General features: G+C 37.8%; 1 protein-coding gene across 5 annotated transcripts in view; it reads right to left on the reverse strand.

Annotated features, from left to right (window-relative positions):
- Positions 1–16,881, reverse strand: part of SPAG9 (sperm associated antigen 9) — a 148,815-nt gene that overhangs the window by 100,654 nt on the left and 31,280 nt on the right. For 4 of the 5 annotated variants that reach the window (XM_012811540.2, XM_023519218.1, XM_003800017.3 and 1 more), the window contains exon 2: positions 13,962–14,082. In XM_012811540.2, coding sequence (XP_012666994.1) covers positions 13,962–14,082 — 121 coding nt within the window. Of the gene's footprint in view, positions 1–5,411; positions 5,467–13,961; positions 14,083–16,881 lie in introns of those variants that run through there. The other variant, XM_023519219.1, reaches the window with a different exon arrangement.

Here is a 16,881-nt window from a genome sequence, read left to right on the forward strand (position 1 = left end):
AAAAAAAAAAAGGCAGTGCCTGTGGCTCAGTGGATAGGGTGCTGGCCCCATATACCAAGGGTGGCTGGTTCGAATCCAGCCCTGGCCAAACAAAAAGTATCCGGGCGTTGTGGCAGGCACCTGTGGTTCCAGTTACTCAGGAGGCTGAGGGAAGAGAATTGCCTAAGCCCAGGAGTTGGAGATTGCTGTGAGCTGTGATGCCACAGCACTCCACTCAGGGTGATAAAGTGAGATTCTGTCTCTAAAGAAAAAAAAAATCCTCTGAGTTCCTCCTATTCATCCCTGATATCAATCCCCAATCCCTGGAAACAACTGATCTCTCTATTGTCTCCATAGTTTTGCCTATTTTAGAATGTCGTGTAATTACAATCACAGGGCACCCCAGCCTATTTAGACTGGTTTCTTTCACATAGTAATATGTATTTGAGGTTCTTCATGTCTTTTCATGGCTTGATAGTTCAATCCTTTTAGCACTGAATAATATTCCCCTGTCTAGATTACCACAGTTTATGTTATTTTAGTAAAAGTCTAAAGTCTTAAAATTACAAGCCTTAAATACTCATCTTTTCTATGTGCAAGTTAATTTTCTTAATCCACAAAAAGTGGCATTTAAAGGTATTTTCACTAGTATTGCTGCATTTTAGAAACTTGTATGCTGACAGATGATGTTTACCTTTTCACTATGTTTTTAATGCAAAATAAATCACAAGTACACTTAAACTAAGCTGCCTCAGCTTTTTTATATATGTCATTTATTACCCTGTTTAATAACAGGCAAAATATTAAATTTTGTGTCATCAAAAGTAAAAGCAGGGTGGTGCCTGTGGCTCAGTGAGAAGAGCCATATATGGTGCCTGTGGCTCAGTGAGAAGAGCCATATATGGAGAGTGGCAGGTTCAAACCCAGCGTCGGCCAAACCAACAAAAAAATAGCTGGGCATTGTGGCAGGCACCTGTGGTTCCAGTTACTCAGGAGGCTGAGGGAGGAGAATTGCCTAAGCTCAAGAGCTGGAGGTTGCTGTGCCCTGTGACACACCCACTGAGGGCAGACAAAGTGAGACTCTGTCTCTAGAAAAAAGTAATAATAAAAAGTAAAGTAAAAGCAAAAAAAAAATCTCATAGTTAAAATATCCACATAAATTAGATCTGAATCTCTAGAAGCCATAATCAGTTCCTCTGGCATATGTGTATCCACCTGCATCTACCTCTCCACTCCAAGAGTAAACTATAGCCTATTCTTCTCTGTCTACTTACTTGTGACCCTTAACCAATTATTTCTCTTTCCCATTAAAATTAAAGATCAGGTTTATCATTTTGTATATTTGTATTCAGATGTGTCAGTGATAACCAATTATATACATCAAAACAAGACGATAACAACATATCACCTACTACAAATAGGCAACCACAACATTATAAAGTTGGTTTAAACATTAAGTTTCTCATTTATGAATTAGGAACAAACAAGTCAGGATGCCAAGGGGAAACCTAAGGAATATTATCCCAAATGAGTTCATTATAGTCAACTCTGCAAAACTACATACTATAGAATTTCAGACAGCTAAATTCGAGTTTTAGTTGATCCTAGCTCTAGGGGATATACAATCAATTAAAACCCAGAGTAGGGGGTATCACAAAATGTAGTATATCCATGTAATGGAATATTATTCAGTTCCGAAAAGGAATGAAGCACAGATACATGAATAAATGTAATGGAGGGGGAGGCAAGAAATAAGGAGGGAGTGCTAACAGGTATGGATGATGAAATGTTCTGGAATGGATAGTGGTGGTAGTCATACAACTTTGTAAATATACTGAAACACCACTGAAGTGTACATCTATAAGTGGTGAATTTTTGCAGGGCAGGGTAGTGTATGACTGTAATCCCAGCTACTTGGGAGGTTGAAGCAGAAGGATCCCTTCAGCCCAGGAGTTTGAGGTTGCAGTAAGCTATGATGATGCCACTGTATTCTAGCCCAGGCAACAGAAAGAGACCCTGTCTCAATACAAAAACTAAAACAAAATGCTGTCCCTTTACACAGCATAAAGAAATTACCTCTTGCTGGGCATGGTGGCTCATGCCGGTAATCCCAACCTTTAGGAGGCCAAGAAGTGTGGATTGCCTGAGCCCACAGGTTTGAGACCAGCCTGAGCAAGAGTGAAACCTTGTCTCTAAAAATAGCCAGGCATTGTGGTGGGTGCCTGTAGTCCAGCTAACTTGGGAGGCTGAAGCAAGAGAATCCCGTGAGCCCAAGAGTTTGAGGTTGTTGTTGAGCTATGATGCCATGGCACTCTTACCAAGGGTGACAAAGTGAGATGCTGTCTCCCCCCCAAAAAAATTACTTCTTAATTTAATAATAAAGAAAAAGTCAAATGATAAGAGAACAAAAGATCTCAACCTTTAGTAGATGTTGAATAAATTAATAAAAATGCAGTAAAGAGTTTTAAAACATAATACAACCAAGCCAGAGGAATACTGAAGTTCCATATTTTTATAAAAACCAGATTATATGAGCATAAATCATAAATGCCACATTTTTTTTTGAGATACTGTCTCACTTTGTTCCTTGGGGTAGAGTGCTGTGCTATCAGAGCTCACAACAACCTCAAACGCTTGGGTTCAAGCAATCCTCTTGCCTCAGCCTCCCAAGTAGCTAAGACTACAGGTATCCAACCACAATGCCCAGCTATTTTTAGAGATGGGCTCTTGCTCTTGCTCTTGCTCAAGCTGGTCTCAAACTCCTGAACTCAAGCAATCCACCTACTTTGGCCTCCCAGAGGAGGTCACTTCAGCACCCCTCCTAGGCCTGCTCCAGTAAAAGCCTTCCATATGTAATCCCATGTTCGGATTACAGGTATGAGCCACTATGCCCAACTGTAAGTGCTATATTTTCATCAATATATCCTCCTCCTTCTCTTCCTCAGATAATTTACAGTAGTAGAATGAATAGGCAGATGACTGCTAAGCCTTAGGTGCATTCACTCCCTAGCCTCAACACTTGAGCAAAATCAACATAAGGGAGCAGAGTGTGGAATGAAGGACAGTGGAATCTCCAAGGAGTGGGGGATGATGGGAGGTTGTTTGGTGGGTACAATGTGTGTTGCTCCAGTAATGGATGCACTTAAGGCCCTGACTTTACCACAGTGCAATATTATCAATGCAAAAAAGGTGCATTGGTACCCCACGAATATATACAAACAAAAATTTAAAAAACAGGGCTATCCCTGTAGCTCAGTGGGTAAGCCACATACACTGAGGCAGACAGGTTCAAACCTGGCCCAGGCCTGCTAAACAATGACAACTGTAACAAAAAAAAAAAGCTGGGGGGCAGTGCCTGTGGCTAAAAGGAATAGGGCGCCAGCCCCATATGCCGGAGGTGGTGGGTTCAAACCCAGGCCCAGCCAAAAAAAAATAGCTGGGCACTGTGGCGGGTGCCTCTAGTCCCAGCTACTTAGGAGGCTGAGGCAAGAGAATCACTTGAGCCCAAGAGTTTGAGGTTACTGTGAGCTGTGACACCATGGCACTCTACCAAGGGCAACATAGTGAGACTCTATCTCAAAAAAAAAAAAAAAAATTTAAAAACAAAACACTTGAGCAAAATCATGTACCATCTACCAAGTTTGTTAAGCTGAGGCAAAAAATGGCCAGATGTTAACCAAAGCATTTTCTTCTATTTCTTGGACATATAGTTAGACTACATATCCGAATCTTAGCAGTTAGCCTCTGACCAAACTATAAACAATGAAACAGAAGTAAAAGTGATACACACCACTCCAAGGCCCGGTCCAGTAAAAACCTTCCGCATGTAACCCTCCATTCCTTTTTCCCCTCCTCCAACTTAATGCAGGTATGACAAACTTGGAAGCCATAAACTGGAAAGTGCCTATGTCTCCAAAGAAACTACCCACTTATTCCAAACATCCACTTTTTAAACTTTACATAAGCAAAAAATAGTACATAACATTTGAGCCATTATATATAATTTTTGTAGCTTGTTTGCTACAATAACCAGGGTGAGCTTAATGTATATTAGCATATAAACATGTATGAAAGTTCTCTTATAAGTTAACATTCTAATCATTAAAGGTGTGTCACCCCATCATGCTTTAAGAATAGCGTATGTAGGCGGCACCTGCAACTCAATTGGCAGGGCGTCAGCCATATACGCTGAGGCTGTTGAGTTTGAACCCAGCCCAGGCCAGCTAAAACAGCAATGACAACTGCAACAAAAAAACAGCCAGGCGTTGTGGCGCTGAGGCAAGAGAATCCCTTAAGCCCAAGAGTTTGAGGTTGCTGTGAGCTGTGATGCCATGGCATTCTACCGAGGGCGACATAGTGAGATTCTGTCTTGAAAAAAAAAAAAAAGAATAGTTTATATCCTTATGATAACACAAAGATGATATGGATGATTTTAAGAATGCCATTCTGTCAATTTAATTTCTCCTCCCTAAAACATACAGCAAGAATCTGGACAAAAACTGTCTAAGACTTTCCATATTTCCTGTTTTCTTCACCCAGACTGTGATTCCAAATTATAGCAGTATCTTTTCAGGTACAAATATACAAAGCATATAATACAAAGATCTTAACATATGAACATACAATTAACCATATACTACATAGAATGTATACTATATATACGTACACTAAGTTAGATCATATACAAATTCAGAACCTCTTGTTCTTTTCTATACATACTTGCAGTAACTCAGTACAACAACACATCCAGTGAAGTCACCTTACTCAACGCCTAAGTCACATGAAATGGCATAAACACTTTTGAGAAGTACCTCTCAACAATAAGGAAGAGCCATCTCTTGAAAGTTCCAAATGCCACATGCCACTAAGGAATTAGTTAAAGGAAAAAGAAAAGGGAGGTAGAAGGGAAGGGAGAAATAGAAAAGAAAAGCCCATGTGGGCAGGGACTACACCCCTGAAACCTCAAGTACCAAAAAGTTATCTATGCCTGGAGTGCTGCATTACATTTGAAGTATGATCATTTCTTATTTAATAGCTTCCATGTGAGCCCAAACTTCAAAATGATCTCAGGAAAAATCCTAAAACTTTATCATTTTGCTAGCTACAACCTGACAATAACTGGGAATAAACAAAATTCAATTCATCCTGCCTATCCCAAAACAACAGTAACTAATTTGCTGTTTTTAAACTGCTAATTTTCTGGGGGGGGGGGGCGGATCAATTCATGGCATCTAAAAAGAACAAACGTGAAGGGGCCAGGAAAAAAAATAATTAAATCAAAAGACTAGTCCATAATTTACTCCTTATAATAACTAAAGGAGAAACTTCAGCCTTGTTTTGAATGCTCTTTCTATCCATCTTTCCAAAGAGCAAGAGGATATGATTAAGGCAGGAAGAGCCACCTGCTCTGCTGGCTCAAAATCAGAGCTTACCTCCTTAGATTGATGGCCTTTGCCAAGTTTGGAACACCTTCCATCTCTGTTGTCTTCTGCCCCATCAGACTGCTGATAGGCCTATGGGGGGAAGAAAGAGAAACAGACCTGCTAGAATGCCATATCCAACTCATTATTCGCCTTCTCAAAGGAATCATCAGTTCTTAGGGTTCATGGAAGGCAGACAATCCGACTATTACTGAGCCTCAGAAGAATGACATTAGTCTTTCAGAAACTTCGCTTTGAACAATTTAGCATCAAAGTCCCAACAGGTAAACAAAAATCAAAGACTGACTTTAGAGCAAACAAATCTCAGACCACCACATCAAAGCATTAATAAAAACAACTCCTCCACCAACTAACTCCTTTACCATGTCTCTAAATTTCAAAAGAATTCAGATACTATATATTAGTCAATGACACCATGTGAAAATATAAATATATTAAAGCTCTCATGAATCAATGATCATATCCTTAAAATAGACTAGGAAAACTCCAGAATATCCCAGTGATAGAAACTTCTAGCCCTTTGACACAGTTACTTGAAGAGCTTACCTAATCCATTCATACCATTCACAACAGAAAGTTGACTACTCTGAGTCTCGATGTAGAGAGAGTCCATGCTCTATCTCAGCACATATTCCTGTGTATCATCCTCATAGTCATATATTTCCTCACAACCAACCAAAACCAACCAATACCAACAAATTCATGTCCTCTAATTTAATCTTCCAAAATTATAGAAAAACAGCTTGATATCTTCCTTATCTCTCTTTATCTGGCTGAAGAGTAATCATTCACGTTTTTCCTGTCCCCTAAACTAAATCATCATAAATCCTTCAACTCTTACTCATAAAATTAATTTTCTATATCTTTAGTTCTAGATATTAATTATAAACTACAACTGTAAAGTTCTCCACCGACGACACTACACTACAAAAATAAAAAAAGCCCAAATACAAATAACAAACAGAGCTGAAGACCACATAGTATTACCTAATGAAGCAGAATAATAAAACGTCAGTGTTGGCAAAAATTATCTTACACTGAATTTTCTACTTTCCCTTTCATATGTAGGCTTTATAAAAAGAAACAGCTCTTAAAGTTTACTAAATATATAGATACACTAAATATTGCAAAGAACTAGATTCTGGATATATAGACTAAGAGTAACTATGTAATTAACTTCATTGCCATTGTTTGAAATCAAGAGATAAAAATTTGAAATTGCTAAACTTATTTTAAAAATCCTTTCAACAAAAATAGAAAATCATCAGTAGTCCACTTTATCATTTTAAAAATTATGTTGAGGGGATTATCTATTGACAAGACAAAAGAAAAGCAACCTATTATAGTATTACTCATCTAGAATAACAAAATATTTAGGCTCTCTCAAATATTAACTTTTATATAAAGCTATACCTATTTTAAGCAATTTCTCTTTAAAATAAAAATTATGTTAATGATCATACTACTTTCCAGTGCTTTCTATCTAATAGAGTACTTATTCGGTTGTGTGTTTTTTTTTAGACAAGAGTCTCCCTCTGTTGCCCAGGCTTGAGTGCTATGGCCTCAGCCTACCTCACAGCAACATCAAATTCCTGGCTTTAGGCTCGGCGCCTGTGGATCAAGCGGCCAAGGCGCTAGCCACATACACCTAAGGTGGCGGGTTCGAATCCCCAGCCCAGGCCGCCAAACAACAATGATGGCTGCAACCAAAAAATGGCCAGGTGTTGTGGTGGGCGCCTGTAGTCCCAGCTACTTGGGAGGCTGAGGCAGGAGACTCGCTTGAGCCCAGGAGTTGGAGGTTGCTGTGAGTGTGATGCCATGGCACTCTACCCAGGGGGATAGCTTGAGGCTCTGTCTCAAAAAAAATAAAAATAAAAAAATAAAAATTCCTGGCTTTAAGTGAATCTTCTGCATGAGCCTCCCAAGTAGCTGGGAGTAGAGGTGCCCACCACAACGCCTAGCTGATTTTTCTATTTTTAGTAGACAGGGGGTCTTGCTCTTGCTCGGGCTGGTCTTGAATCCCTCAGGTCAAGGGATCCTCCTGCCTCAGCCTCCCAAAGTGCTAGGATTACAGGCATGAGCCACCATGTCCAGCTGGAATGCTTATTCTTACAACCAAGAAATAAGAAGTGCTTTCTTTCCAATAATCATCAATCAAAGTGAAGGCTTAGAAGTACTTGATACGAAATTTAAAAAGCAAATGAATAAGGGTAACAAGTTAGAACACAAAGCTCTAACACATCTGTCTCAGTTATCAACAAGACTTTTATATTTAATTTAAAAAATGGATTTTAATTCAAATGAAGGGCAGAATCAGAGAAGAGTTTTTAAGTAGCTTCCAAAAGACAATGGCTCTATAATCAAGGAAAATATAATCTTTTGTAAACCCAGGGAGCCTGAGGTCAATAGGAACTTCCTAAGAGAGAATCAAATAACAAATGGTTCTGTGTCAGCTCTGAGTAATTATATATATATTGTGAATAATGTTTCAAATTCTTAATTTATCATAAACAAACTCAAATTTGCTACCAATACTTACTTCTCCCATTCTACTCACATTACAAACAACCAGACACTATCATATACCAAGAACCACTAAAATGTTCATATTCCTTGACCTACTTCCTTAAGTATATTCTAAGAAGTTATCAAGAGGGGAAAACCTATAGGTATAAAAAAATATTTACTGAGACTGGCACAGTGGCTCACCCTGCAATGCTAGCAGTCTGGGAGGCTGAGGTGGGGGATCCCTTGTCAGGAGGGTCAGGCATTTGAGACCTGCATCTCAACCAAAAAATTAGCTACTCAGAGTGACACTGCCTGGAGTCTCAGATATTCAAAAGGCTGAGGCAAGAGGATCACATTGAGCCTAGGAGTTTGGGGTTGTAGTAAGCTATGATGATGCCACTGAACTCCTACACAGGGAAACAGAGCCTAACTCTATCTCAAAAAAAAAAAAAAATTTCTTTACTGCAATATGACTCACATTCACCAGAAATAATGCCTGACCAACAATAGAAGAAGTTTTCTGTTTTGCTTTCATTTACTTACATTAATTTAACACTGATTCATTCCTTCATTCCACAAAGAATTTGAGATAGCTTAAAAGAACACATCATAATATATTCATTTTAGATGTATAAAATTTGGATCAAGGAAAAATATGGCAGCCAGGTAAGGTCCAAACCAGTTGTTGTGGCTGCACTTCAAAGTTTTTTCTTAGTTTGTGGGTAACCGAGGTAAAAAAATGAAGTAGCTATTAAATAATCCTCACTAAAGGATTGTTTAAGGCCAGGAGTTTAAGGTTGCAGTAACACCCCGGGACTCTACCCAGGGCAACAGAGTGAGATTGCCTCAAAATAAAATAAAAGAAAAAAATTTCTTAATAGATAGCATAGTTTCTGGATGATGGATGTATGCAGGCATTAAGAAATAATTAAAGATTATGTAACAAAGAAAATACTTATGATGATGTCAAAGAAAAGAAACAAAATTACATATACACTCTCACTGCTGTGATATTACAAACATGGAAAAATGTTTTTACAAATGGAAAAAACACTAGAAGCCTATTCACATAATCCCCCTACCCTCATCAAACTATGACTTCACTGACCAGAAGGAACATATCATGTCCTTTTGCACCACAACCATACCTAGGCAACTGTTATTAAAATGTCTGTGTTTACTTCACTCATTTAAGGTAGTATTTGGCCTTAAATACTCAAGGCCATTTCTCATATGAAATGAGTACACATACTCATTTCTCTGTATATGTAATACTCAACATATACAGAGAAATAAGAAGTGTTTTCTGATGAAGAACCCATTACTGCTACATTATAAACAGCAAAGCTGATTAGAAACTCCTTATACTGGTAAAAAGCACCAATAGGCCTTTCTTAATTCACAACTTCCTTATTCTATACCACATGTATTTCAGATCCTCCCTTAAGGAGTATTATTTTAACTCCCAGATAAATAAAATACAACATTTTAAAAAATGCTTTATTATCCATATTGGAAAACAAAGTATTTCTTTTGTTTGTTTGTTTGCAGTTTTGGCCGGGGCCAGGCTTGAACCCGCCACCCCCTGGTATATGGGGCTGGCGCCCTATTCCTTGAGTCACAGGTGCCGCCCCAAAACAAAGTATTTCTTATGTTAGTTCAAATTTTGAGAATAACCAGAAATTTCCAAAATCAAACATGACCTCAAAATTACAAGAAAAAAATTTTTAAAGAAATTTTTTATAGAATCCACTTCCCAATATTCAAATCATACCACAAAGTGAGTCCTGTAACTCAGTTCCTATTTCTTTACTTTTTCTTGCTTCTCAAATAGCAAATAACTGTAACCAAATTTCTCCTTTTAGCATAGGAAGTAGCCTTTAGAGCAGAACTTGGACTTTTATTGTGGTTACTTTTTAAAAGGATCTTGGTCCCTAAAACAATCAAAATAGACACACAGTCTTTGAAAATTAAAGACTAACACATTGTGCAAACATAAACATGAAAATTGAACAAGGTACAGTTATCATACAGCACTAAAAAAAAGGGCAATGAAGAAAAAAAAGTGCACTCACCTCTCTCCAATTACAGGTACCACCAACAGTAATTAAGTGGTTCTAAACAAACACTTATTCTAAATGAGATATTATAGTTATAGTGATTTTGGTTAAAAAACAAAAATATATTTTCTTTAAAAAACAAAACCTAGGTGCAGGACACAACTACAAGAGGGACTTTACCTAACAAATGCAAATATTGTAACCTAGTTGTTTGTACCCTCATATTAACCTGAAATTTTAAAAAAGGCTTTTAAAACAAAAATAAATAAAAAACAAAATCTAATCACAGAATTAAGATGATTACAAGAGTTTGAGGTTGCTGTGAGCTGAGACACCATGGCACTCTATTGAGGGTCACATAGTGAGACTCTGTCTCAAAAAAAAAACTAAAGAATTAAGATGATTAGATAGTCCAGGTAATGTTTTTATAATACAAAAAGAAAAGAATATGTTCTGACATACGTTTATATAAATTTGTTTTCATCTTTTAAAAATACTTACTAAATCAGGCAGGTGGAAGGGGGTTTGAAGGATAAATTCACACCTAACAGGTGCACTGCACACTAACCAGGTAATGGGCACACTTACAACTTTGACTCAAACTGTGCAAAAGCAAATCACATCACCCCTTTATATATCCCTAACATTCTGAAATTTTTTTTAAAAAGCACTATTCTCAGTCTTAACTTTCCAATAGTGTAGGGCAATGATGATATTTAAAGATTACCTTCTCCCACTATCATTTTAAAAACTAAGGGGCTTTGATTCATATTGGGAGATTTAGGGGTGGGGCTAAGAAAATAAGTTGAAAAAATAGTCAAATATCTCCCTCCCAAAAATGTTCAGAAGAAGATGCTGGTTTTTGTTGTTGTTGTCGTTGTTTTGTTGTTCTTGCAGTTTGGCCAGGGCTGGGCTTGAACTCACGACCCTCGGTATATGGGGCTGACACCCTACTCACTGAGCTACAGGCACCACCCAAGAGGATGTTTTAATGTGGTAAAATAAGGACTAGAAAAGAATTCTGAAGATAACACTTAGATTTTATTTATTTTTTATTTTTTATTTTTTGAGACGGAGCCTCAAGCTATCCCCCTGGGTAGAGTGCCATGGCATCTCGCTCACAGCAACCTCCAACTCCTGGGCTCAAGCGAGTCTCCTGCCTCAGCCTCCCAAGTAGCTGGGACTACAGGCGCCCACCACAACTCCTGGCCATTTTTGGTTGCAGCCATCATTGTTGTTTGGCAGGCCCAGGCTGGGGATTCGAACCCGCCACCTTAGGTGTATGTGGCTGGCGCCTTAGCCGCTTGAGCCACAGGCGCCGAGCCTAGATTTTATATTATACTCAGTTAAATTAAGTCTTAGAGAAAACTAGAACTAAAGAGAGAAAAACAATTAAGATAGAAAAGAAAAAAGACTCCAAAGTCTCAAAGATGGGAGAAGGGAGTAAGCTCCAAACCTTAATAAAAGATGGCTTTTCATAACCTCAGTTCATGGAAAAAGAAATTTAATGTGATCAACTTTGTACATCTGAATGGTCAATTTTGACTAACCTCAGTTATAATTCTTATACCAAGATTTATTTGCTTATATATTTTTGAGACAGAGTTTCATTTTGTCGCCCTCAGTAGAGTGCCGTGGCATCACAGCTCATAGCAACCTCAAACTCCTGGGCTCAAGCGATTCCCTTGTCACAGCCTCCCAAGTAGGTAGAACTACAGGCAACTGCCACAAGGCCTGGCTATTTTTGAGAGACAGGGTCTCACTCTTGCTCAGTCTGTTCTCGAACCAGTGAGCTCAGGCAATCCACCTGCCTCAGCCTCCCTCTTATACCAAGATTTATTTCAGAATGGGATAGCAGAGTTCCAGAGAAGAAATTCTTTGGAAGATAAAGTATTAATAATGAAAATAAAGTCTCAGATCAAATTAAGCTCAATACCATATCCAATACTTGGTAAAGAATTTCTTCCTCTCTTCCCTAGAATGTTACCGATTATTTTTAAATGATGCCTAATTTTTTAATGTCTTTCGATTAAAATGGAAAATGTTATAATTAATACTTTCAGAGAGTGGAATAAGAAGACGTTATCTCAAAGCACATGACGATTGTAAAAGTTGACTCACTGACCTGGATAGAAAATCTCAGACAACAAGAAAGACACATTTGAGACACTCAAAATATTCTCCTAAATTGATCATTTCTTAATTAAGAAACTACAATATTTTGTTTACATTTATTAGAAAGGAATAGGAAACATATTTTTTAATTTTAGTAATAAAAGGGCTGATATATATGTGAAAGAATCAGTAATTCCCTCTAGTTACATTTATGAAAAAAGAAGTTGTACCTCCTTTGAATGTGAGAGAGACGTTTTAAGACACTTTGGTATCAAAAATGCAATTTCAAGTATAAGGTAATTCTTCCTCTAATATATCCCTGATCACAGAAGTAGATTACTTAATGTATAAAAGGATTTTAGATAAGGAATTCCATCCCAAATAAAGAAAATTTCCTTATCAAAAAACTTGATATTCTTCAGCTATCAAGAAGAAAATTTAATATGTTTAATCATGAAAGTAAAGCTGGTTCTTTCAACTGTGCCTTTATTGTTTGCTTCTAAAACTCTATACTGATATAAAAGCATAGTCAAGTTAGGATTAAAATATTATCGCCAGTAGCTAAATTTTCTTCTTTGAATAGTGAACAGTTAACTCTTGAAATGTACCAAAAGCTTGTAACTGCCATTTTTCCAGATAAGAGATACTCATACTAATGTAACTCCAATAATGTACTTGTTAGTGTATGCACTGTGGAGTCCATATATTAACAAATACATCATCAGAGCCACATTACTCAGAATTCAAATTTCTACCGTAAGATCATAAAAGTCACTCTGTGTATTTAACAAAGGAAGGGTATCTAGATATCTATAAGCCTAAAATTACAAAGGCATAGCACATATCTCATTTTATTTCGCTCAACTTCTGTTACCAAACATCCACTGGCTCTCTTCTAGGACCACTGCTTAATAGTCACGTGAGCTCTCGAATTCCAGATTGCTTGAACTCTAGATTCCCATTGATTTTGTTTGAGCCCTAGTAGGCCCTTCCAGTGTTATAGAGGGAGTGGTCAGTTCTCACACACTCTGGAAGCCTTATGGTGAAGGTTATCTATCACAAAAGATAGCATCTTAACAGCTGGTATCACTCACTATATAGGTAGCCTTCACGAACAATGTGGAAAGAGTAACTGCCTGGCCATCTTTTGCTCCCCAGGATTCTGAAAGTTTACTACGTTGGGAGGAAAAGCAGATAGCTTTCGGTCTACCTCTATCAGACAACGAAAATAGACCAAAGTTCCTCCTCATCATTTCTTCTCTAATTTTGACATAATTAGGTCTATTTTATTAGCCAAGAAGGAAAAAAATCACCCTTGAGGTTTGAAATAATAATTACTTTAAAAATCAAGAATACATGAAATATTTAAAATAAAATAACTCTGAAAAATGAAGGTCTGTTCCCCTAAATGCCCTCACTTTTCCATTAGAAAGAAACAAACAAACAAAAAAAGAATTCAGTATTTTTATACAAACTTCAAAGCCTGAGTTTTTCTTACATTTTTACATTTCAAAGCAATACAGAAACAATGGAACTTTGTGCCCTTGATCAAAACTGGAAGAAATGATCTGCATGCACACAACCTGCATAATGGATATAGCATAATGTTAGCTATAAACAAAGGCTGAGAGCTAAATTAAAGAAATGAGTCTTATAGGTAACTTTAGTCATTTCCACACACCATGTGAAACGTGAATGAAAAAAAAGTAACTCTAGTTCCCAGGTCTAACTCTTGCTTTGGGGCTGACAATCTTTCAGGTACATCTTTAGAACCGTCATCAAATGGTCAGGATGAGTCACTGCACTATTTGAGTCCACTCTTTAACGTGCACTCATGAGGAGAGGTATTTTTACTTACTCTGGTCAGCATAGTTTTTTGCTTTGAGTTCAAGTTGTCTTGTTTGAGATTCTAAAGATTCCACTCGGGTCTGTAAGTCCTTTTTTTCTTGTTCTTGAGAGTCTTCAAATTCAATGAATTTCTAATAAGGAAGAATAATTTATATTTTCATCAAAGAAATGCAATCTTTTTTACATTTGTAACGCCTATGTTTCTCAGTATCAATAATCATAGGTAGTTTTAACTTAAAGTGATCTAAGAATCATGACCTTGAGTTTTTAGTTTTTCTGTAAAAATTAAATAAAAAAACTTGCAACTGTAGAAGGACAAACATGACAAAATAATTTGCTTATTTTAAGGTATTTCCACTTCATAGAATAGGCATTCCAAAGTCATACATATTTCTTCTTACTAAAAATATATAAATCCTTTAACCAGTACCCCTGCATATTTATTTTGAATTCAAGACTCAGATTTTTTAATCTATAACATGTATAAGAGAACAAAAGAATTATGGAATAATTAATATATATTTGTTAAATGATTATGTGATTAATAGACAGTCTTGGAGATTTATTCTAAACCATGGAATTTAAATCCCTAAGAAAAGGGCATGTGCTAATGAGTACTTCCACCAATCAAATCTAATTTACTAAAAGTTCTTGTCAAGGGGCTTTCTGTTAAATAAAATCTTCAAATATCAATTTTATCATAATTGTTCTATCAGTAACATTTTACGAATGATCACTCAATCCTCTTTAAACCATTTTTTTTTTTCATTTGACTGCTAGGACTTTTCCTTGATTTCCTTCTACTTTACTAGCTGTTCCTTTTTGGTCTTCTTTGAGGTTACCTGGTCTTCTCCCTAATTTCTGAACATTGGAATGTTCAGTCCTTGGATACATTTTCTCTTCTGTGTTTAAATTTATTGCCTGGTAATTCCATTCAGTTTCATGGCTTTAAATACTAACTATATGCTGACAATTTCCAAATTTGTATCTGTAGCCCAGACCTGAACTCCAACATCTTAAATTTAGCATGTGAAAACCTGCTCCTTTCCTGGTCTTCTCTAACTCATTAAATTACTATGGTCAATTTGTTCAGGCCAAAAACTTGGACTCTTCTGTTTCTCTATTACCTCATATACTCATATCTAATCCATCAAGCACATCTACCTTCAGATATGACCACAGTTCATCATCTCCACCAGCACGCCAGTCTGTGCCACTGCTTAGATAACTACAACTGCAATCACCTCCTAATTGATCTCCTTACTCCTACCCTTCCCCCTCTACAGTGCTTTCTCATTACAATAGTTAGGGGATCCTTTAAAAAGTAAGTCAGATCGGGCAGCGCCTGTGGCTCAAGCAGTAGGGCGCCGGCCCCACATACCGGAGGTGACAGGTTCAAACCCCAGCCAAAAACTGCAACAACAACCAAAAACAGTAAGTCCAATCAGGCAGCACCTGTGGCTCAGCAGCCCCATATACTGAGGGTGGCAGGTTTGAACCCAGCCCTGGCCAAACTGCAACAAAAAATAGCCAGGCATTGTGGCGGGCACCTGTAGTCCCAGCTACTTAGGAGGATGAGGCAAGAGAATTGCCTAAGCCAGGAATTGGAAGTTGCTATGAGCTGTGATGCCACGACGCTCTACCAAGGGCAATAAAGTGAGACTCTGTATCTAAAAAAAAAGTGGCTCAGCGCCTGTGGCTCAAGCAGCTAAGGTGCCAACCACATACCCCTGAGTTGATGGGCTCAAATCCAGTCCAGGCCTGCCAAACACCTGGCCCGGGCTGGATTCGAGCTATAACCAAAAAACAGCCGGGCGTTGTGGTGGGTGCCTGTTGTCCCAGCTACTTGGGAGGCAGAGGCAGGAGAATTGTTTGAGCCCGGGAGTTGGAGGTTGCTGTGAGCTGTGATGTCACAGCACTTTACCCAGGATGATAGCTTGAGGCTCTGTCTCAAAAAAAAAAAAAAGAAAGAAAGAAAAAGAAAAAGAAAAAACTATGGGCGGCGCCTGAGGCTCAAGGAGTACAGTGACGGCCCCATATATAGGGGGTGGCGGGTTCAAGCTCAGCCCCGGCCAAAACTGCAAAAAAACAAAAAGTAAGTCAGATCAGTTTATTCCTCTGCTCAAAATCCTCTGATGGTTTATACTCTTTACCACGGTCTCCCAGTCTACACAATCTGCCCCTCCCGCTCTTACTTGCTCTTACTTCTTTAACCGTATCCCCTATTTCTCCTACTCCTCTCTCCTTCCTATTCTAATCTGACCCTATTGGCACAGTTCCTCCAGCACTCTAAGCCTTTGCTCTTGCTTCTGCCTGACTGAAATCCTTTTCCTCCAGATATCTAAACAGTTCCCTCCTCACCTCTTCCATATCTTTGTTCAAATGTCACCTTAGTGAGACCTTCCTCGGCCGTCCTATTTACAATTGCAACGCCTACTTCCCATTTCCTCTCACTGCTTATTTTCTTCAGAACGTTTAGCCCCATCTAACATGCTATACATTTTATCAATTTATTTTATGTATTATCTGCCTGTCCTTACCAGAATATAGGTTCCACAAAGGCAGGAATTTTTATTTCGTTCATGGATATATTCCTAGTGCAAAGACTACAGAAGTAGTACGGCAGGCTCTCGAATATTGTTAAACAAATGAACAAATAAATGAATAAAACTTTCAGAGTAAAAAACTGAAACCCATGTAGAAAAAAATACATAATTTGCAAAAAATTTAGATATCACTTAATACACCCTAGATTTAATATGAAATTTTTAGTCCATTATCTAGTTTATCCTCAAACTTTTCAGTCACTGTAGAGGACACTGTTTTTGTCTTACACATTGCTTTCCTTTGGGGAATTTCCTCTCCCCAGTTTTTTTCTCTTTCTTGAGACAGTGTCTCACTATGTCGCCCTGGGTAGAGTGCCAGCATCA

Source organism: Otolemur garnettii, unplaced genomic scaffold, assembly GCF_000181295.1.
Source record: "Otolemur garnettii isolate 467f Iridium unplaced genomic scaffold, OtoGar3 scaffold00162, whole genome shotgun sequence".
Classification (NCBI taxonomy): Eukaryota; Metazoa; Chordata; class Mammalia; order Primates; family Galagidae; genus Otolemur; species Otolemur garnettii.